This window comes from Hyperolius riggenbachi, chromosome 1 (genome assembly GCF_040937935.1).
Source record: "Hyperolius riggenbachi isolate aHypRig1 chromosome 1, aHypRig1.pri, whole genome shotgun sequence".
NCBI classification, from domain to species: domain Eukaryota; kingdom Metazoa; phylum Chordata; class Amphibia; order Anura; family Hyperoliidae; genus Hyperolius; species Hyperolius riggenbachi.
Window position 1 is genome coordinate 269,513,933 of NC_090646.1, and position 22,681 is coordinate 269,536,613.

General features: G+C 43.9%; 1 protein-coding gene across 2 annotated transcripts in view; it reads left to right on the forward strand.

The window, feature by feature from the left end:
• Nucleotides 1-22,681, forward strand: part of LOC137505650 (protein Shroom3-like) — a 127,868-nt gene that overhangs the window by 81,818 nt on the left and 23,369 nt on the right. For both annotated transcript variants that reach the window (XM_068233544.1, XM_068233543.1), the window contains 4 exons: nucleotides 12,717-12,784; nucleotides 14,545-15,405; nucleotides 18,339-18,827; nucleotides 21,437-21,563. In XM_068233544.1, the coding sequence (XP_068089645.1) occupies nucleotides 12,717-12,784; nucleotides 14,545-15,405; nucleotides 18,339-18,827; nucleotides 21,437-21,563 (1,545 nt within the window). The remainder of the gene's footprint in view (nucleotides 1-12,716; nucleotides 12,785-14,544; nucleotides 15,406-18,338; nucleotides 18,828-21,436; nucleotides 21,564-22,681) is intronic.

The following is a 22,681-nucleotide window of genomic DNA, read 5'->3' on the forward strand; positions in this document are numbered from 1 at the left end:
GAGAACTGACAACTCATGGGGCCCACGGGCAATAGGAGATTATGGGGCCCCGTACACTTGCAAGCCACACCCACCCATCCTCAAGCCCCATTCACACACAGCCCCACCCACATAACCTACACTTGTTACAAAATTTCTCTTCACTATGTTCAAAATGAACGTTTACTAATTAAAATTTATCCACTATGACCATCAAATAAATAAATGCAGCAACCATTACCTCCGACACATGAAATGCAAAAACCGTTAGCTCCTACGCATGAAATGCAAGAACCGTTATCTCCGACACATGAAATGCAACAATCATTTTCTCCGACACATGAAATGCAAGAACTGTTAGCTCCCACACATGAAATCCTTTGGGTTGTTTGGGTGCTGGGTGGGAGGGAGGGTGGTTTGGGTGCTGGGTGGGTGGTTTGGGTGCTTGGTGGGTGGTTTGGGTGCTGGGAGGGTGGTTTGGGTGCTGGGTGGGTGGTTTGGGTGCTGGGAGGGTGGGAGGGTGGTTTGGGTGCTGGAAGGTCGGTTTGGGTGCATGGGAGGGTGGTTTGGGTGCTGCTTGCTTTGGGTGGGAGTTTTGGGTGCTGCTTGCTTAGGTGGGAGTTTTGGGTGCTGCTTGTTTTGGGTGGTGGCTAGCTCCGCTCGCAACTCTGCAGGGCTAGCGGGGGGCCCTGTCGGCACCACAGCCAGCGCCCAAACCAAGCAGCACAGCACCCAAACCTCTGAATCTGAAGGGCGCCGGGGCAGGTCCCCTACCGGCCACAGGCCCTCGGTCCATGCCCGAGTGCCCGAATGGTCAGTCCACCCCTGCTCATAACTGTACCAAAAATAGAGAAGTAGCAGTTTAATTCACCTCTATGCACTGCAGCAGCCGCACTCACGCTATACATCATGATTGTAAGTGCATAGAGTTGAATTCACCTGTGACTTCTCCATTGGTACAAGGCATACAGAATTGTACCGTTGAGCAATCTTGCCTTGATAAGGATATCCGGCATGGCCCCAAAACATTGGCTTCTGGGTTTCTTGTCTGCGCTAGCATTAGATTAGGCACTTCCGGCGCAGGGTACCGCAACGTGGGAAGTATGAACTTTCCCATAGGGATACATTAGGCTGCGGCAATATGCTGCACCGCGCCGGTGTGAAAGGGCCCTGACACTACGCCAGTTTCTTTTGCACATAAAAAACAAAGTAATCGATCTGAAAAGGTTTGACAAGAACTCTTGCAATTTCTAGACTGCATTTTCTCAACAAAAGTAGAATTTTCCTTTAACATAAAAACAGCGTTATGCTTGTAAAATGTGAAGTTGGTGGATGCCGTTTGGAGTTCGTGTTTAGTTATCAGTCGCAGTTTTCATGATGAGTTAATGCTTTGTCGCACACAGCTTTGTGTTACTGTAGTGGCTGATGGAATATTTCTCTGATACATAGAAAAGGTCAGGAAAAGCTGTTCCATACTTATACTAGTACATTTTCTGAATGATAGCCTGGCAGAGCGCGTGCTTAGCTCAGAACAGATATGTCGATTACGCACTCAATTTGAGTTTGGGCTTAGGAAGTATGTGGGAATGCAGCTGAACATGTGGGATTAGAATCTCTGCAGTCGCTTAATTGCGTATACTCACGGGTAACAGACAAAAATGTCTTTTAACTAGGTCAGAGCAAAAGCTGAGTTTCTGTTCCCAAGCATGCCACGCTGTTACCAAATGTGTCCGACCTTTAGCTGGCGCTTTATGAACATTTTCCTTGAACTGACTTACACAGGACATATTTGAACTTCAGAGTTTCCACATATTTATGAAATTAAACATACCCAGCAATATTTAACTTATAATAAACATTAGACTATGTGACATGTAAACAACAAAAGTGACATTACAGAAACAGGGACTAAATAAAAGGCATATCATTCACATGGATACCATCCTTAGAGCATGGTCGCCAGGGTGTTTGATGCAGAAAAGCATGCAGATTTTCTGCTATGTCTGGCAAAGTGCCACTAGTGTGCAGAACCCCCCATCTGTGTGGAGCTAGCCCCTGTGGGGAAAGAATGAAGATCTATGGGTAAACACTGGTCGAATGTTGCATCTGAAGCTCAGGTTAAAGCGGAATATAACCCCGCATTTCAACTTTGCTCTAAAACATTATTTACAGCATATTATATGCAAAAAGCATTTTTTTTTTTACTAGACCAGCATTGGAAGGGTTAAACACAGAGGTTTTAAGTTCCGAGCAGACGTTCAGATAGTTACATTCTATTTAGTTATATGTATATATTTAGAAATGTTACACACTCTTTGGCTGTCCTCCAACTCCTTCTCCGTGAGAGAGATGAGTCACAATAAACACTTAGATACATTTGTGTAAACAAAAAGTATCTAACTCAAGTTCGGATGCGTCTGCAAAAATCTCCAGGGACTTTAAAGCCCTGTGTAACCCTTCCAATGCTGGCCTAGTAAAAAAAAAATGCTGGTTGCATATAATATACTGTAAATAATGTTTTAGAGCAAAGTTGAAATGCAGGGTTATATTCCGCTTTAATGAGGTGCCATGACATGCCTAGTGAAGTGTGTGATTGTGTACTCAGCCATTGGCAAATTTCAAATCAGAAGAACACTAGTAATTGTCTGCACTGCCAGACAGAATGGTGAGCTTTGTACACGGCATACATCACCCCTATTTTATCATGCAAGGCATATGCTCTACTGAAGGTCTCATAGTACTACGTATAGCACTAATCGCAGCATATTAAAAGGTGGCTCAAAAGAGAAAAATACACCTTGTAAAGTAGAATGCAACAGCTTCATTGTGTATTTTGCTTTACTGCAGAATAATTTACCCATGCCAGAAAAATCTAACTCTTTAAGCAAAGAATAGGTACTACTTTTGATGCCTTAGTTTGGAAAGTATATATTTTTTACACAGTTTTTGGACATCAGTACGTGGCCAGAGCACACAAACTGCAGAGCCTTGAAATCTTCATACTATGGCTTTGATATTGTTTGTCATGGTTCATAGTCTGACTTTACTGGTCTCTTTTAAATGGGCAGCTGAAGGTGGTGAATTCACACTGCGTCATGCTTGACAGGGCTGGAGCTGCCACAGGAAAAAATGGGCAATTACCCTAGGGCCCCAGAGCCTGTAGGGGCCCCCAAGGTGCCCCCCCATCTTAACTTTTGCTTCCCAGGGACTCTGCAGAGTCTGTTAAGTTGGGAGTTGATTGGAGGAGGGTCAGTAGCCAGCTCAGGGGCCCAGGAGGGACATTTGGCCGCAACAAAGGGCCTCTAATGACGCTTTTTGGTCGGGGGTGTCTGTTGGGGGGCCTACAGGGTAATTTTGCCCTAGGGCCCAATTGTTATTTGAACCGGCCCTGATGCTTGACACACAGTGGCGTCACTCTGCAGTAAAAAAAAATCTCATGTCGCGTCCAAGGATGGCCGTGCTCAGATGCAATGTATGAGGGACTGCCTGTCCACCGCCCATGCTGATCACTAGCAAGCACCTGGGTGGTGAACAGGAGCAGCTGACAGGCAGGGAACTTACCACCTTCAGCTGCCCATTTGAAAGAGACCAGTAAAGGCAGGCCATAAATAAACCATGAACATTTGGTAAGACCAGGGGTGTCACACACCTGGCGTTACCAAATGCTGCCAATTGCAGCCAAATGGCGCTTGTAGCCAGCAGTCAGGAGGCTGTACTGCCTGACAAATGAGCAGTTCAACTGCCAATGGAAAAGAGGCCCTTTACAGAGGCTCTTAACACCAGCTGAGTTCCGCTTTTGTTTTTGAAAACAGGGACGGATCAAGACCAAGTTGCGCCTGGGGCAAGGTCAGGCTTTGGCGCCTAAACTGCCATTCATTTTGCCGCCTTTTTAAGAATCCAACAAACTGCGCCTGGGTCAAGATACCCGCTTGCCCCCCCCCCCCCCCCCCAGATCCGTCCCTATTTGAAAAGGCTTACTATTTTTCAAACACAAGTACAGTATAATTATAATTGGAATCGTGGTAATGCATTCATACTGAATGCTTTTTCAATTTTCTAAAAAGGCAAGCATAGTTCTGCTGCATTTTTCCTGTGTTTCAAGTGAGCCCAACATAGTGAAAATCACTAAACACAAAATGCGTTTGCATTTGAGATTGCATCTTGCATTAACAGTTTGTGATTTTTGATGTGAAAGAGTCCTAAGGGTCCTCTCACATTATGCACGCTGTGTTGTGCATTCTAAAAAATAGGATTGCAAGGCAACAGGGTTAAAAAGTTGCATTGCGTGTTACAAGTGTGATGTGACGTATACAGTGAAGCGTACAGTTCATAGAAGTATGCTTCACTGCAACTGTAAATGCGCACGTCGTCTGCTGGAAACATTGTAGTAGCAATCCAGTGAACCAATACAATAAACATAGATGACATAATCACTTTTGGACAGCTATTGTTGGACAGCTGGGGTTTCCAATCAGTCAGGGTTATGAGCATAAGGACAGTGCCAAATCAGAATACATGTACTGTAGTGACTCCATACAATCCACACTGGGAGGTAGTTTTGAAGGACAATAATTAACACTTCCTGACAAATTTTCAGAAAAGGTGTACTTCACGGTCCTGTGGACAGATGTGTACTTCACAGTCCTGTGTCCTAATAGAGCTTTACCTGCTGCCAGTCCAACAGATAATACTTACAAAATTCAGGAAGGCATGTATTATTCGTATCTGTCAATGTGGCAGGATCCTTTAAATCTTTAATGCCGACCTTTCTGCCCTTTGGGAGGAAACAACTATCTCCCACCAGCAGGAGATGATGACATCAGCTGTGCAGCCATGATGGTATTGGCAGCATGAAATGTATTCTGCTACTGAAAAACTTCACAATCACACGGTCTGCAAATAGCATGGTGGTGCTGGTTGTAGGGTAGTTATCTATCATACTGCTACACAGATAAAGCAAGCCGGTTTTCAAATATAGCCTGAGTTTTCTTTCCCTCTTCCTTCTGTCCTGATATACTCAGGGGCCTGAAGTGAAAATTTCCTTCTACTTCTTTATAAATTCTTTCTGCATGAAGCATTCTATAAAGGTGACATCTTGTTAGATTTCCATGCATCTTGGGCTAGTTCAGGAATAGCCGGCTTGAGCAAGGAGCATGCCCATCTGTATGGTTGCCAAAAATGGCTCCTTTCATATCATATGGACAACCTCTCTTGCATTCTGTAGAAGAGCTTCCAGAAGCTCCACTTAGACCATGTCCGTCATAGATTGATGTGACTTTAGGTTGGTGTTGACTCAATAAAACAGAGCTCCCTCCTCTGTGCTGCCATCATGTCCCCATGAGCCAGTGGTGTACATACGTGAATGTGTACATGCCGTTGGGTCACAAGGTATTGGGAGATGACGGCAGCACGGGGAGAGGTGAGTGAGAGTGATTGCTGCTTTAATACTAATGTACTAATTCGTGCTGGAATCTATTAACAATCGATATACAGTATGTGGTAGTGATAGACCTCTCTCCGACTAGATGTTGATTAGAGAAGGATTTACCTTTTGGGCACATCGGGAAAAAGGTCTGCCAGTGTATAGCAGGCTTTAGCGATGGCTCTCAGGAACATATGGCCATTGTATCTGTGTGTGTGGAGAGGGGGGTGGCAGTAGCTAGGGAGTCCTGGGGTTGTCTAGGTAGGGCATTGGACACAAGGGCAATGCATGGAGCATTTTAGATACTTTAAGCTTTGAAGCCTGCCAGGAGCTTAACTACAAATCATGGGGCCCCCAGTAAAACTTTGATGCCCCTCCACTTACTATTGCCTACTCCTAATGACCCTCACAGCCGGAGGGCCATCGTGCAAGTGTCATCATAAATGTCACACCCATGACAAGTGCAACCACAAAACACCTGAAGGATGGACCCCTTTATTGGAGGGAGTGAGGTAGTAATTGGGACCCCCTTAAAGCTCTGGGCCCTCCTGCGGTCACAGGGGCTACTTTCCTGTAGCTATGCCCCTGAAGCCTGCTCAAAGCCTAAGGAGACTGAGCCTCAGTGAATATAATATGCATCGGTAATAAGGTGATGCACAGAAGTTTGGCTAGAGCCAGAATGTCTGCCAGTGAATGTTGCATCAGCAAAGTACACACCTCTTCTGCACAACTTTCAAGCTTGCCTTCATTCAGTCTGCATGAAACATGCATGTAAGTCACAGTAATTAGCATCTCACTGACCATCTCTCATTATGATGATCAGTCAGGCATATTAGATGTTATGTTGCATAGATGCTTCTTTTTCTGTTACATGCTGTGTTGTGATGTTGGAATATGCAGAGAGCAACATTTCTGCTCTATCCCTAAACACACATCCCATCTTCCTCCTCTGACATGTGGAATGTCAATTTGAAATAGCTTTTAATTAGAGCCGTTTAGCAGGAGTCAAGCTTCCTTTTGGCCTTTTTCATGTTTGTTGGCTCAGTGAAAAAATCTTAATCTCTTCCAGCATAATTAGTAATGACTTGATCTTTAGGCAGATATGATCCAGAAATTTTAGTATACATAGGCTTTTACAAAGCTATTTCGCACACTTGATTTTCTCATAAACTGTGAGTATTTTGAAACAAGCTATGGTGGCTGTCTACTAAATTGACCCCAATGTTGTTTACAATACAGTATTTATTTTGCCAATTCATCTCACAAAAGTGGCTGGAGCTCACTTTAAGCCTCCTGCTTAGGATTTTGTTTGTCTCGCTTACTGTTAATGCTCATGGTAAGCCAAATGCCTATACATTATATTTTTGTGTTATATGAGACTTCTGAAGCCAAATGTTCTGTTCTACTGATTTAGTAAGGAGACTTCAAGCTGCCAACTCAAGAGGGGTCACAGGGGGTGGGGTGGGCTGTGCAAAGCTTCTGGGTAGGTTATGGAGACAACCAGGAGGGATACAAACACAAGTGAATAAGGGGGTAAACGGACTACTTCTACAATAATGGCTAGGCTTAACAGTTAGGGCAAAACATTGTATTAAGTTAGTATATAGATCAAAGGATTAGGTAGGGTTGAAGACTGTTTAATTGTATAGGTTGAGGTTAGATGTATGTGAGGTGTGTGATTGCACCATAGAGGTTGGCATAGGAGTTTGCCAGCATTTTGGTAAGAATTTCACTTATCCCATTCACCTGTTTTATGGTTGCTCCAGGTCCGGACTTACATCACAGGAGCCTATAGGCACATAGGCACCTTAGACTTTACCCACCATGATCCCACAAACCCCACCAAACTGCATCGCAGTGTGCTGGCTAGCCCAGCTGTCACTTTTCCCTTAATTCCCTTGCCTGTCATAGGTAGCTACATGTGCCCCTTAGTATTAGGTAGACAGAGGTATCTTCAATATTAAGTAGCTAGTAGTGCCCCCAAGTATTAGGTAGCTAGAAATACCCTCAGTATTAAGTAGCTAGAGGTTCCCCCGACTGAAGGGAGATCTCGTTTGTGGAATGCCAAGAACAGGTCAGTAACTTCTCATTTACACTCTCATCGAGGCTCTACATAGGGAAGAAGTAGGGGAGTGAGCCGCCTTTATATCATCTGGCGCCTGTAGGCACGTGATGTGCCTTATGGTAGATCCAGCCCTGGGTTGGTCATTTGCCAAGAAACCTCTGCTAAGCAAGCTGTGTGCACCTTTCTGCTGCCCACCCCTTGTTCTGCTTTGCCGTGGTTAAAGTACACATGCCGTTAAAGAGTTATGGTGGCTGCCATATTGACCTCTGTCTAAAACTACTAACATCTCACCTGCTGCTTCTTGAGTCACTTTCCTAGTATACAGATTAGGATTGTCAGAGGAGTGTCAGAACATCTGATCTGTGTACTTGTTTCAGGTAAGTGTGGAAAAAAGTATTATAGGCAAGCAGCCAGCATTGGTTGTACCAGAAGGCCAAGATGACAGTCTCTGTAGCTTTCTAATGGCAAATGTACTTTAACCCCTCTGGCGTTCCCAAAAAAATCGCCAGGGGGCGGCGCAGCACCTTTTAATTTTTTTTTAAAATAATGTAGCTAGCCTATCGCTAGCTACATGATAGCCGCTGTGCAGCGGCATCACCCCCACCCCCTCCGATCGCCTCCGGCGATCAGCGCAAACAGGAAATCCCGTTCAGAACGGGATTTCCTTTTTGGCTTTCCCCATCGCTATGGCGACGATCAGGATGACGTCATCTACCTCATGGCGCACAGAGGAGTCCCGATCCACCCCTTAGCGCTGCCTGGCACTAATTGGCCAGGCTGCGCAAAGGGTCTGGGGGGGGGGGGCGGCGTGATGGATCGGCGGCGAGCGGATGTTACACGCAGCTAGTAAAGTGCTAGCTGCATGTAACAAAAAAAAAATTATGCAAATCGGCCCACCAGGGCCTGAGAAATCCTCCGCGTCGGCATACCCCGAATTCAGCTCGGGATAACCGGCAAGGAGGTTAAAGGTGCTCACTAATGATACAGTCTTATTTGTACAATGTTAACATAACATTTCTATGTAATATGAGGGACTACCTAAAATATCCGTTTACTTTTACTACATAGATTTGGTAAGATTGTACATTAAGATTGTACGAAAAGATTGTTTAGTTAGTGGTTGTTTAGTTCATATTATCCTGCTCGTTATACCATTACCATGATTCATAAAAAGAGTCTATTGAGTATACCTGTCAATATTGTACTGTATCACCTGATCCCAATACCTGCAATTCATCCTACTACTTTAGATTTCTTTGCAGACTGGCTTTAATACATCAATTGAGATACTGTGCAGTTAAGTTCCATACGTTCCATTCTGTGTAGTCATACACTTGTGATTGGTGATGTCATTACACTGCTGTGGGAATCCCCAAATATGGAGCATACTTGCTGCATCACAGGATAGAATTACCAGGCAGTAGGGAGTCACTGACAGCACAAATACATACATGAAAGATATCACTTCCTGGACATAAATCAACATGAATGGAAATAATATATGTCAGATGCCTTCACTGACACACAAAGTCTGCTTCCAATTATTCTACCCACAGCAGTCCTGAGTATTTTTATTCATAAAATAAAGTTTATGCTTCTCACTAATATCCTTAAAGAGAACCCGAGGTGGGATTTAATTATGTTAGTGGGGCACAGAGGCTGGTTGTGCACACTAAGACCAGCCTCCGTTGCCCCATGGTGTGCCTCCAGGACCACCCTGCGCGCCGCTATACCCCCCGCAGTGCTGGCGACATGCAGCGTGTCGCCAGCACAATGTTTACCTAAGCGCTGTCTGTCAGTGCCGCTCCCCCGCCTCCCCCGCATCGGCGCTACCCGCCTGTCCCTTCCCTCCCGCTGATAGGAGGGAAGTGACGCGGGCGGGTAGCGCCGATGCGGAGGAGGCAGGGGAGCGGCGCTGACTGACAGCGCATAGGTAAACATTGTGCTGGCGACACGCTGTGTGTCGCCAGCACTGCGGGGGGTATAGCGGCACGCAAGGGGGTCCTGGAGGCACACTATGGGGCAACGGAGGCTGGTCTTAGTGTGCACAACCAGCCTCTGTGCCCCAGTAACATAATTAAATCCCACTTCGGGTTCTCTTTAAAGGAAAACTGAAGGGAAAGGGATATTGAGGCGGCCATATTTATTTACCAGTTGCCTGGCAGTCCTGCTGATCCTCTGCCTCTAATGCTGGGTACACATAGAAAGATTGTGATTTTGCGACCTGATCGTTTTCCCCGCACAATTCCGCACTTGATTCTGTGCTCCATTCTCTTATCTTCATTCGTTTTCCTTATCGTTTTCCATTCACCGCTATGAGAAATCGAGCGCGGAAACGATCGGGAGCAATATCGGATATGACAGATTTTATCTATCTGATCCATCTATCGCATGGAAAATCGTACCGTGTGTATTAGGCATGATACTTTTAGCCATAGACCCTGAACAAGCATGCAGCAGATCAGGTGTTTCTGACATTGTCAGATCTGACAAGATTAGCTTCATACTTGTTTCTGGTGTTATTCGGGCACTACTGCAGCCAAATAGATCAGCAGGACAACCAGACAACTGGTATTGTTTAAAAGCAAATAAATATGGCAGCCTTCAAGCCTTTCTCACTTCAGTTATCCTTTAACTCACCAGCATTTTCTTTCATTTATGAATTCCTGATTCAAGCTTTGAAGCATCTACAGTACATTTGTTTAGTACTCAGACTCTCACTTTTTTTACTCCGAATTTTGGTTTGATCCCAACAATCTGATCTGATTGGTTGGGAGGTTTTTGTCCATTAGTGGTCCCAAACGATCATTTACGATCGTTCATACGAAGAATCGTTTGTAATTGATTGTTGAGCAAATTGTATCATTAGTGGCCACCTTTAGGGGTGAAAGCAGTAACCCTTGCATAAAGTACAGTTAGGGTGGCAATACACTAATAGATGGCCACCAGATTTGACCATCAGGTAGATCCCTCTCTGATTGAAATCTGATCAGAGAGGGATCTATTACTGCTACACCTTGTATTTCCATAGATTTCAGCATGAAATCTACTGAAAATCTATGGAGCAGCCTGCCAGGCCCCAGGTCTCCTCTGTCTAATGTGCTACCCCCAGGCCGTGCACAGTGTTGGCTGTAGAGCTTGCATTCACATGCCCACTGGCATGCTGCTCCTGTGTCTTCTCTCCATCATCGGGTACCTGTACCCTGTGAACCAGTGACACGTATGTTACATGATCTTGTACATGCCATAGGATTATGGGTACAGGCATCCCAGCGGCGTTAGAGAAAAGACAAAGGGGTAGATTCATTACATGTCGGTAATACTGCCATGCACATATAGCGCACGGCAGTATTACCGCCACTTCCACATGCAGCAACGCGAGTTACGTCAGTAGCGCGACTCACTGTACCAGAGAACGAGCGCTGTAATAACAGCACAGGAGATTTGGGTGCAGCCGGCGCCACCATAGACAGTAATAGGAATTACAGCTATAGCGGCACTCAGTGAATAACTTCGGTGCTTTCAGAAGACGGAGCTGAAGTTACTTTTAAAACACTGTAATTCAGCCTCCCGCATTAGCTGGCAGCCAAATTACATCATTCCCCACTTTCCACGCGGACCTGGAGGGGGGATAGTAATTAACGTCGCCACGACTTGTGCAGCAGCAGGATAAGCCATATACTGTCTGTATTCTGCGCCCAAGTCTCCCAACGGCGATTTCATTTGTATGCCTAGAGAAGCATGACTGTTTCTATGGTAATGCACTTTACTAATGATAACAAAATGTAATTTTATGAGATTTAAGGCTTTTTCTTGAGATGCGTCTAATGAAACTAGTTTTTACATAATGGTGTTACTTTTGTTACTTTTGTTTGTCCATGTAAATTGTTTGTATTATTATACTATTATTTCTACAGCACCACTATTATTACTGATAGCTTTATTGGCAGATTAGAATGAGGAATAGTTTGGTCTTCACATTCTGAAATACAGAAATGAAAAACATAAAAAGTAATTTTTGAACAGATGAGGCCAATTTACTAAAACTGGTTAAAAGAATACTAGGATTGATAACTATGCCAGTCACAAAGGTAGAGGCACCAAGGAATCTTTATGATAAGGCTAGGTCCACACTAGGCACGGTTGCAGGAGCGGGATCAGGGGAAGTACCACCGGACTGCAAACTGATCCGTTTTCATAAAAAGTGCATCAGTTTTGCATCAGTTTCCGTTCAGTTTTTTACCTCAAAACACGGACAGAAAACGTCTCTGTCATTAGGAAGGTAGTGGGAGAATTTTTTGGGCCAATCATAAAGTTCAGGCTATCCGTTTTGTCATCCGTTTTTGGTACGATTTTGCCTGTGGAGATGGAGTTGCGTTTTCTCATTGCTTTTCACTACCCCTGCGTGTATCCGTGGTCCTGATCCGTTGCGTGAAAATGCAGCAGATCCGGACCTTCCGTTCAGGTTTTAAAAATGGGTCCCTGCAAACGCAGACGGATCCGTTTTTTTCTTGGGTGAGGATGGCTGCTATTTTTAGTTTCAAAATCTTTTATTAAGTTTTTTGAAAAAATATAACATCGGTTACATAAGCCCTCAACATAGGGCGTATCAAACAGGTAAACTCTTAACAGACATTAACATTGAAGAAGTAACAAGACATCTATTAAGCAAATAGTAGAGTACAATACGATGTGATCATTGTCCCTAGAAGGAGAGGGCACAGGAGCGTAGACCCAGTGAGGTTGAGGCAGAGAGCCAAGGTTGCCATGTTCTGATAAAAGGTAGAGTGGTGTCATTGGTTATGGCCAGCAATCTTTCAGAGATCAATATGTCTGTTATAATAAGGTCAGTAAGTTCCAGTGAAAGGGTGGGTTTTAACCACTGTCTAGCAATATGCAGGCGTGCTGCTTTTGCAATATGTTGAGCCAACCTATGTTGTGGGTATTTCCATTTCGGCTGCTATTTTTAACATTAGTATCCGGGACTCATCAGGGTTGAAAAACGCAGCCACGGATACGTTTCCGGACCTAGTGTGGACCAGCTCTTACTGTGGGATACTCTCATGTATAAAAATCATTCTAACAGAAAGTGTTATCCTTTCCTACAGCCTCCAGCTACCACTTCTCCAGCACAGATTAGAAAACAGAATGAATATGATTGGTTGCTTACCATCACAGCACATTTCATTATGTTAGTAGCCAAACATCACAGCACTAACTGACTGACATACTTTTCCATGTTGTTTTCAGGATTTTATAGTGAGAAAGGATTCTGTTATGAGGAATGCATCATACTCATCTCCAAGTAAAGGACTCCGGTAAGCTGATGGTGAATCTGTTGACCCAAATTGACAACACAATCACTGCATCCATGACACGGCTATTATCTTTCCTCTAAAATATGTTAGCATAATCCGCATGATCTGAAGTCATTCCATCGATCTCACACAATGCGCTTTACATTTTCCTCTCCTGAAACAAATATTCCTAATAATTTCAGCCAGAAATTTAAAGCATGTACAAGTGTGTTCTAAAGTCACTAGTCTCCTTTATGTCTAATTATTTTACATCTTTAATTTTTGCAATTAAAAAACGTTAAGTACCTGTATGGCAGGCAGCATCCAGCAACTCCTTATTGCCAGAATAGTGGGAGTTCCTTCCCCAGCACAAAGCCCACTTCCTCCCACAGCCAACAGAGACTACATTACTCTGTCCTACACTACAATAAAAGCCATAAATATGGCTTATAACCCTGCACTGTCTGCAATCAGAATTTATTTCTAACAGCTCTTTTATTTAACATGTTTTTTAATAATCACAATGGTAAAGTGCAGCAAGGGTAAATGCTTTATTACACACTGAACAGGAAGGAACTATACAGGAATAGATGATGAGTCTCTACTGAGCTGTAGTGCTGGCCACAAAAACTGAAGCCAATACTATATCTTTAGGCTTCAGTCTTTGTGGCCAGCACTACATCTCTTTAGAGTTTCATCAAAGAATTAGAGGTACTCTTGCTGTTGCCAATGCTACCTTACTCACAAAAAAAACAGCAATAGTACCGCCAAATTGTTTGTGAGACAAAAGCTGTTTAACTGGCAGGTATCTGGTAGGTTAAACCTAATTTGTCTGTAACTGACCTTTTTATGTATTTCTTCATTGGTTTCTTAAAAGCTGTTTATATAGAGGACACAGGGAAGAACAATGACTTCTTACCACATAATCCAAAAGTTGGTCTATGGTGCCAAGCAGCTGGCTACCTTTGGATGATACTGCTGGAAAGTGGCTGTTCTCCATACCAATTAGTTATATTCCCTCTGCACTTTACATATATTAGAAACAGGAAGAAGATATCCAGATGCCTTCTGCGGGAATTAACCACTTCAGGATTCTGCGTACGCATATGTACGCCCCTGAATCCTGAAGCGGTTTCCATAGTTCCATGTCAGTTCACGGAGGGTGTCTCCGTGAACACCCTGCGAGCCTCCGATCGTGGCTCGCAGGGTAAATGTAAACAGGCGGGGAAGATCTTCCCCGCTGTTTACATACATACGGCGCTGCTGCGCAGCAGCGCCGTGACGGAGATCGGCGATCCCCGGCCTCTGATTGGCCGGGGATCGCCGGCATCTGATAGGCTAAAGCCTATCCTATCCGGCGCAGGACGGCTTTCCGTCCTGCGCCGCACACAGGGGACGGGAGAGGGAGGGAAGGCGGCAGAGGGAGGACTAGCGCTGCGGAGGGGGGCTTTGAGGAGCCCCCCCCGCTAGGCACAGCAGCGCGGCGGCGATCAGACCCCCCCAGCAGGACATCCCCCTAGTGGGGAAAAAAGGGGGGAAGTCTGATCGCCCTGCACGATTTCTGATCTGTGCTGCGGGCTGAAGAGCCCCCGCAGCACAGATCAGCCAAACCACCCGGTATCCGGAAGTGGTTAATGTTTCTTTTCTACAGTGTTTTTACATCACTCCCGTTACCTGACCTATCTGAAAAAACAGAAATTTTGAGGCTCGTTTTTTTTCTTTAAATCTTTCACCTGTTTAATTCATTGGTAATATATCTGTTGTTTTGTATGTTCATTTAGCTCTTTTAGAAGTAAAACAGAAGATGCCCAAGAAGCAGCACCCTATGAGACAGCATCTCAGCTACATCAAAGCCACCCTACAGGCACTGAAAGGGAAAGGATGACTTCTCCATCCAACACAATTCCTGGCCAGAGCAATGTCAGTATTCAGAAACATACAAGAGCCCAAAGTCTTACATATGGCTATGGGCAGCACAGTAGTCTTCCCAATACGAGGCTGACCGCTCTACCTTCTCCTGGTAAAATAAGCCCATCAAAAAATATACAAGATTCCCCAAGGAACAGAACTCCAGACATAGTAACTACTGAAGATTATTTGTATTCAGAAAACAAACACTGCAGAATTTCTCCAGGTGGGGCTAAAGATAGAAGTCCAAGGGAATTAAGTTTCCATGATAACTCAATTGATTATGGTGATGACAAAGGAAACATTAAATCTGCCCCACCACAGAGGCCTCCACCACCTAAAATAAAATTACATTCAGCAAAAGATGCAAACCAATTACAGAACAACACTGCATCAGGCCAGAAGGCTCCCTCTGGTTGGAAAAACAAAGCAACATGGAGCAGCAGTTCATCTGAGGCAGAAACTCCTTCTCATCATGGAAAAATATCTCTGCGTATATCTGAGTCTGGTCTACGGGCATCTCCTGTAGTTGGGCATGATGATGAGGATGATGAAGTGTTTGTTAAGGACCAAGAAATCAAACCATTCCCAGAAATGTCATTTGTGCCCCCATCCCCACCGCCATTCCCACCTCCAACCCTGGAAGAAGCCCTTCTCAAGGAAAGCCAAGAGAAAATGCAAAGTCTACCAGTTACGAGGTATGAAGACAAAGGAAGAATGAACTCCAATGCAATGTAAGTGTTATTTGCAAGGCATATTACAACATTAAAGGGGACTCAGTAGTGACCCTACACTAAATAAATTAAATACACTTCACACTGACCGACACTGACTGACTTGCATGCAGTGGCTACCTCCACCCATCTTTGTGATGTCACTCCCCATCTACCTTCCTCTTGTAAGGCCATCCATTTGCAGATACTCCACTAGACTAAAGGTGGCCATAATTTGGTTGATATGGCCAACCGATAGATCCCTCTCTGATCGTTATTTGATCAGAGAGCGGTCTATCTGCTCAAATCACTGCTCAGACTACACCCAGCTATTTATTCGATTTCAGCATGAAATCTTTGAAAATCTGTGCGCATTTACTTGGTCTCCAAGTCCCCACCCCCCTCTCGATAATGCAGTGTTGCTTATCTCACCTGTCCTCCAGGTGGTCACGGTCTCTGCTCTCCCCACCGGCTGATTTTTCTTTGCTCCCCAATCCCTGGGCGCATTAGTGACGTGATTCAGAGGACAGACACTAGGTGCAGTGTGGCACATACCTTACGTGACCACTAGAGACCTCTAGTACTTGGCCTCTAGCATTTGAGATGTCACAGAGGAACCATTTCTAGCTGATTCAATCAAATAATCGAATTGGACAGATATAGATGAACACAAATCGGTAAGTGTGTTGCCACCTTAACATGGATCAGGTAACAGAGGGCACTGACTAAAACTACAATCAGTGCCCTACATGGGCTCTGTGTAGTTTATTTAGTTTAAGTTCATTACAGAGTCCCTTTACAGGTCCTATTGTATACACAGAATTCACCCTAGTCAAGTAGCGGTCAGCTAACTGAATGTAGAGGACCTCATGTGGCCTCTTACGGTGGCGGACAAAGCCAACAGTGGGCCCCTGTGCAGAATGTGGGGAGGGGGGTCATGCGAGTGGGTGGGGTCATAACAGATCGTGGGTGAATTCAAAAATTGTCAGTAACATAAAAGTATGTTTACCTAGGTTGCATTCTGTAGGTGCTGTAATGTAGCACATATTTTCTACTTATTCATTTTATTTCATATACTACTGGTCCACAAGCAACTAACACTACGCTCCATGCAGCAGTGTCACACACATTCCTAAGAAAAAGATGTAAACATGTAAAAACTTGAATGGTCAAAAAAAAAAAAACTACCATACCATTATTATTAATATTATTATTCTGTATCTTTATAGCATGGATATCTTCCATAGTGCACTTTTCAGAGTGTAGTCATGTACTGTCCTCACAGGAATTTACAATGTAATCCCTACCATAGTCATAGTCTAAAGTCTCTGTTCCATATTATTATTGTGCATTTATATAGTGCTGCCATCGTCTGCAGCACTTTACAAAGTACATAGTTATAATGAGAAACAGGCATATGGGGCAAAATGACACGGATGGAAAGACAACTACATAAAGGGAGCGACACAGGGAGTGAGAGACAGCTTCTGAATGGCTGGATACTGCCTCATACATAACCCAGAGTATAATCTGTGCGTGACTGGTACAGCTACATGGACCCAAAAGGAAATGGAGCCACTATGCGGCTGCATAGGCCTATGTTCGCTTCTGGCCGCTGACATACCCGAGGCGGGTTTTTAAATCTAAAAAAGCGACACCAAGGTATGTTCCCATCTGCAGGACATGCCTCTGTGTGCCCTGATCGCCAATCTCCATGCCCCCTGCGCCCAGCTAGCCCTTGCCCCCCCCCCCCCCCCCCCCGAGGAATCTGACGACATATGTCGACAGACATTCGGGGAAGGGGCTTCCAACTGCAGGATAATGGCCCATACTCACGGGCAACATTTCTGGTCTGTCGCTAGCACACGGGAGCTTGTGCGCGACAGGCCAGCGACAGCTCGTCGCCAGGTCCCTCCGCATACACACGGCGGAGGAACCTGGCAACTGACGCGAAGGAAGCTGTCGCTGATGTTCCTTCCCCCACCGGAAGCTCAGGGTATTCCCTGCTGGTTGCTGGCGCTAGTCCGCATACTCACACGGACTAGCGACAGTTGCGGCGGAGTTGCGGCGGCAACTGTCGCCAGGCGATTGACCGCGCCAATCGCCTGGCGACAGCAGCGACGAGCGACGTTTCGTGGTGCGCGCCCGTGTTGCGCCTCATACTCACGGGCGACCTGTCACCGCAACACGCGCGCGCCGCATGTTGCGGCGACAATTGTAGCCCGTGAGTATGGGCCATAAGAAAAGCAGGTTATACTGAACAGATGCCCACACACTGGGGTGTTTGATCATACAATTTGTTACATCAGTTTCTTCATTTTCATTAATGTGGTGGAGTAATCCCCTGTGTTTAGAGTGAGTACACACATGTTAGTACATTGGAATATGTTCAATTTAGCTTTGCTTTAAGTGTTGCTTAAATGGGTCTCTGAGTAACTATGCAATGACTTCCCCCTTTTAAAATACTGGTGTGGCAACCTCTGCATGAACACTATGTATAGTAAACTAACTATATGTGCTGATCCCGGTATGTCCCATGTCTTTGTTTATCAGATGATCTTGGTGTGGAAGTGCCTTGTCTCCAGTCAGGAATTGATCCAACTTCCTTTCAGCCTTATCATATGACCCTGCATGTAATGCAAGCTCTGCACCACTGTAGGGTCCAATCAGCATTCTGGGGAAGGAACTGAGTGGTTTGAGGAAACCATTTTGAGAATGAAAAGTCAGTTCGAAAATTAACCGGTATAGATAACTGATTGGGGGTCCAAACGGAACTAGAGTTGGTCATATACTGAGTGTATCTCAGATGAATTATGGAATTTGTCTATTTAGCCATTTTTTTTCCTTATTAAAGCATCCATTGTTGATCTTAATGCTGTTCTTTAGTGAATCTGGAAAGGAGTGCTTGAACCGTGAAGCATCTCTTAAGTTTTTTTCTTTTTCCCTTATTGCAGAGCAAGATTTCCCAGCATTTTACAAAGCACAGACAAAAGAGAGTCAGCTATGGAAAACGGAAGATTGACCACGCCAGTTGCCAGTGCACCTCTAAGAGATTGTGGACTCCCTCAGCCTGGTGACTCTTATGCATCACAGATACCTCAGCCCACAGCAAGTCCATTGGGAGCCTCTGTAAACTGTAAATCCCCCACCCTAACTCAGGATGATAAATCCACCACTGTAGCACTTAATAAAAGCACCTTTAGTCACGTCAGCACAACTATGATGTCTCCTGAAGATATCAAATCTCAGGAACTGGCCAAGGAGATAGTAGACAAGGACAAATCTCTAGCTGACATATTAGATCCAGAGTTTAGGATGAAGACAACGATGGACTTAATGCAAGGCCTATTTATGAGCAACCCAAGTGTATTAAGAGAGAATAGCAAAAGGGGCATCAAAGACAAGACGCTGTCAAACAGCACATCCTCAGCACATATTGGAAAGTAAGTTGTCTGCTATTCACATCTTTTTTTATTTAGCCTATTCAGTTTACCAGATGGTTAAACTCTGTAGCAGAATGACTTGATAAATGACTGCTATTGTATTTGTTCTGGTTCTTGGTGTTTGCTGTCCCTGTTTATCTTCATATACTTTACAGGGCTATTTATAACAGTGATGACCTGCTGATGGTCAGGAAAATTCCAGTATGTCTACAGAATCAATGTCACTATTCTGCTGCTCAGCTGACTACATGTTTAGCCAAGTGACACAATTATAAATCACCTATTATACACAATTATAAATCATACAATTCACACTTTTCCCAAGATTGTCACTTTTGCTTTTGCAATAATTTTTGACAATAAAGTATGTGATGGTCACTACAATTATGAAGGGGGAGTATTTTTATAGTTCACTTAAGCTGCTATTGAATTCAGTGTAGAAGAAACAGTGTTTTTTTTGTTTTGTTTGTTTGTTTTGTTTTTGTTTTTTTCTTTGAAGAACTGTTCACCACGTTTGCTACTGTACACAATGAAGTCAATGCAGGCCTCCTTTTTAGGTGGTCAAAGCACTGCCCACCACCAAAAAAAGCAGCCCCCCCCCCCTCTTTATAAATATTGGGATATATTCACAAATGCTCATTAGATTTAAGGTGCGCATACAGCGCACTAGGGAGCAACTTCATTCAGCTAGAACGTTTAGTTAAATTTTAACGAAATAAAAGGAATACACTGCATAAAATATACTTTATAAAAGCTTTATGCAGAGCATGCTTCAGGTCATTCGCCTAGTGTTTTTACCTTGTACCTTGCATGTAAGGCAAGCTGTAATCTTCACCACATTTCCGCAATGTAATTTGTAGCATGTAAATGTTGGGCACAAATCAAATGCAGAGTTTTGTTCATAAAAGAAAAGAAAACAAAAAAAAAACCATAGAAATTATCTTGGCGCTGCAATACCATAATTACCATTCAGTAGGGTTTTGTTCATGCTATGGTTAGAACTAGGTAACACACTTCAGATGCTGCAGAATAGGCCCATTATTTGAAATAAGGCCATTCTCCCTTTCTCTGTTGCAGTGCACAACACGCTGCTGTATGCATTTTTATGCATTGCTATACATCAAATGAACGACATCCGTGCTGCAATGGAAATTCTGTGTGTTGTGTTAAATTTCAATGCTACATGCAGCCAAAGAGTGAAAGAAGTCATAGCCTTTCATTTAAGTCTTCATAGAAGTCTTAATAATGAGAGGTTTCAAAAAAAAAAATTTACAACATTTTTTAAATGTTACCATTATTATTTACATCCCAAAAGGCATAAAGTAGACTAGAAAAGCACTTGTACCTGTAAATAAAATGTGAAATTGTAATAATGGCTCCACCAAGTGGCAGATGCCATAACTACAGTAATACAATGTAACACTGGAATCTGTTAGTATAATCGTTTATTAGCACTCTGCAGCTTTAATAGTTTATTGCTCAGCAATACAACTTAGCAGCCAAATTAATTTTGACTCCTTTTCTTCCTGCCAACAGAGCTTTCTGTTGGTGGGATCAGATTGTTGGTGAGATGTGTATTTTTTTAAATTGTATTGTTTGTTTGTTTTTTTAAACTGCTATTTTTTAATTATATCCCTCCAACCTTCCCTCCCACTCATAGGCATCAGCCTATGAGAGAGATCAGATTGTGAGCCACTCCAGGGAACAGCCAAGTGACAGGGCACAGCCAAGTGACAGGGCTGTCCCCAGTACAGCGCTATACAAATGAAATAAAAACAGCAGTTTCTGTTCCTAACAGCCTGCCAGCTGGAGCGATCGCGGCTGGCAGGCTATTTAATCTCCGCCTACAGGACCTAACGCCAATCGGCATTAGGCGGTCCTGTAGCTGCCACCCTCCCACTGCCAATCGACGTTAGGCAGTCGGGAGGGGGTAATAATAATTCCAGTCCAGTTATTATGCTATAGTTTTATCTTTGAGGGTCCAAAGTGTATAATATTACTATGCTTATTTCACAGGGTTGTCAGGTTTGGGACTGTAGCAAAGATATAATCAGCAGGGGTGTAACAATAGACCCTGCAAGGGATGCAGCCGCAGGGGGCCCAGAAACCACAGGGGCCCCATCCTGAGAGACTGACAACTGAGGACAAGGAGAGAAAAAACATTCTGCTCTCTGCACAATTAGCTCAGCCACTGATAACGAATCATACAAAGTTTTGTAGGCAAAAATTTGTAGACAGTCCCTATACATTGTGCAGGGAGAGGGGGTCCCATGCAAAGTTTTGCAGGGTGGCCCAGTGATTTCTAGTTACGCCCCTGATAATCAGTGATTTTTTTAATGAGCAGCAGACATTCAGAGGTGCCTACAGGGTGGCAAGGAGTCCGGGATTGCTGCATCAGCTGCAGTAGCAATGTACGTACCAGCATGAAGATGATTGTGGCTTCTGTCCTGATGTATATAGTTTAGAATTTGAAATCATATATTTTAATGCAACATCGATTTAGACATTTTGGCAAGGTCCTCAAGTTAAGTGGGGATTTTTAACTAGTTGCTTTTAGTGTGCTGTAATTGTGTGATATATTGACCACATCTTTTTTCACGATTGGACAGGTATTCTGCAGAAAACTCTTCTACCCCTTACTCCTTATCAGCTTCCACAGCTGAACTACTAAGGAAAATCACAGAGAGGCCTTCCAAGGCAGGACAAGAGGTACAGGCTGATGTGAATGAAAAGAAGGTAAGAATTGCTTTAGCTTGTAATCATCTGCTGCCTTTCATTTTACTGCTTGGCTTTAAAATGGACCTGAACTCTTGCATCTGTGACTTAAAGCGGATCCGAGATGAAAAACTAACTATAACAAGTAACTTGTCTATATATTTTATCCAAAGTTTAGATAGTTTACACAGCATATCTAGCTGCATACAGCTTGAATAGTTTATGATGATTTATTCCTGTAATACAATGAGAGCGGCCATGTTCTGTTTGTCATCATTACACAGGTACGGTAATCTGCAACTGCTTCTCCACTTCTCAGCCTGTGAAAAATTCACTCCTTCCTCCCATCTGCCTCTGAAATCTCTGACTAGTAACCTCCTCCTCCTCCTGCCCAGACTGAGCTCCCATAAGTCCTTGCTACATAGGTCTAAGTGCCTTGGCGTTTTGGAGAAGCTGTGGGCGAGGCTTGTTTAGTTTATAGGGGATTAGAGTATAAAACAAAAAAAAAGTATTTGGCTTGAGGAATGCCCTATAAACTATATGTAAGGAACACAATTATGCAATGAATACAAATTCATCTCGGATCCACTTTAACCACAAGTTGTAATTTGATCACTTAGCTGTGTCAGCTGACTGTCATGGCAGAGAGCTAATTTGTAAACACAGGATGTTAACAATATGTCTGCTTCCATGAAAGCAGGAAGTAGACAAGCTGCAGATATTATTGCAGGATTTGTATCAGCTGTAACAAAGGAATGTTTTTCTTTGAACGTTATTATGCTGTTGTTTATCTTTTAGAGATGAAGTTCTGAGTTCAGGATGGCTTTAACATAGTATGTAGGGAATTATTTTCTAGTAGATATGTAGGTGCAGTTATCATACATCATAAATGTCTACTGAGTGCGCTCTAGTGGCCGCCTCGCAAGCGCTTTGAGTCCGACAGGGGAAAGGCGCTATACAAATACTGCCATTATTATTACTTCAACTATTTTGCTTCTTCCCATTTTCTATTCTGAATTATAAGGCGGTATTGGCGTCTCCTAGCAATGTGCCGGTATTAGCGTCTCCTAGCAATGTGCCGGTATTAGCGTCTCCTAGCAATGTGCCGGTATTAGCGTCTCCTAGCAATGTGCCGGTAT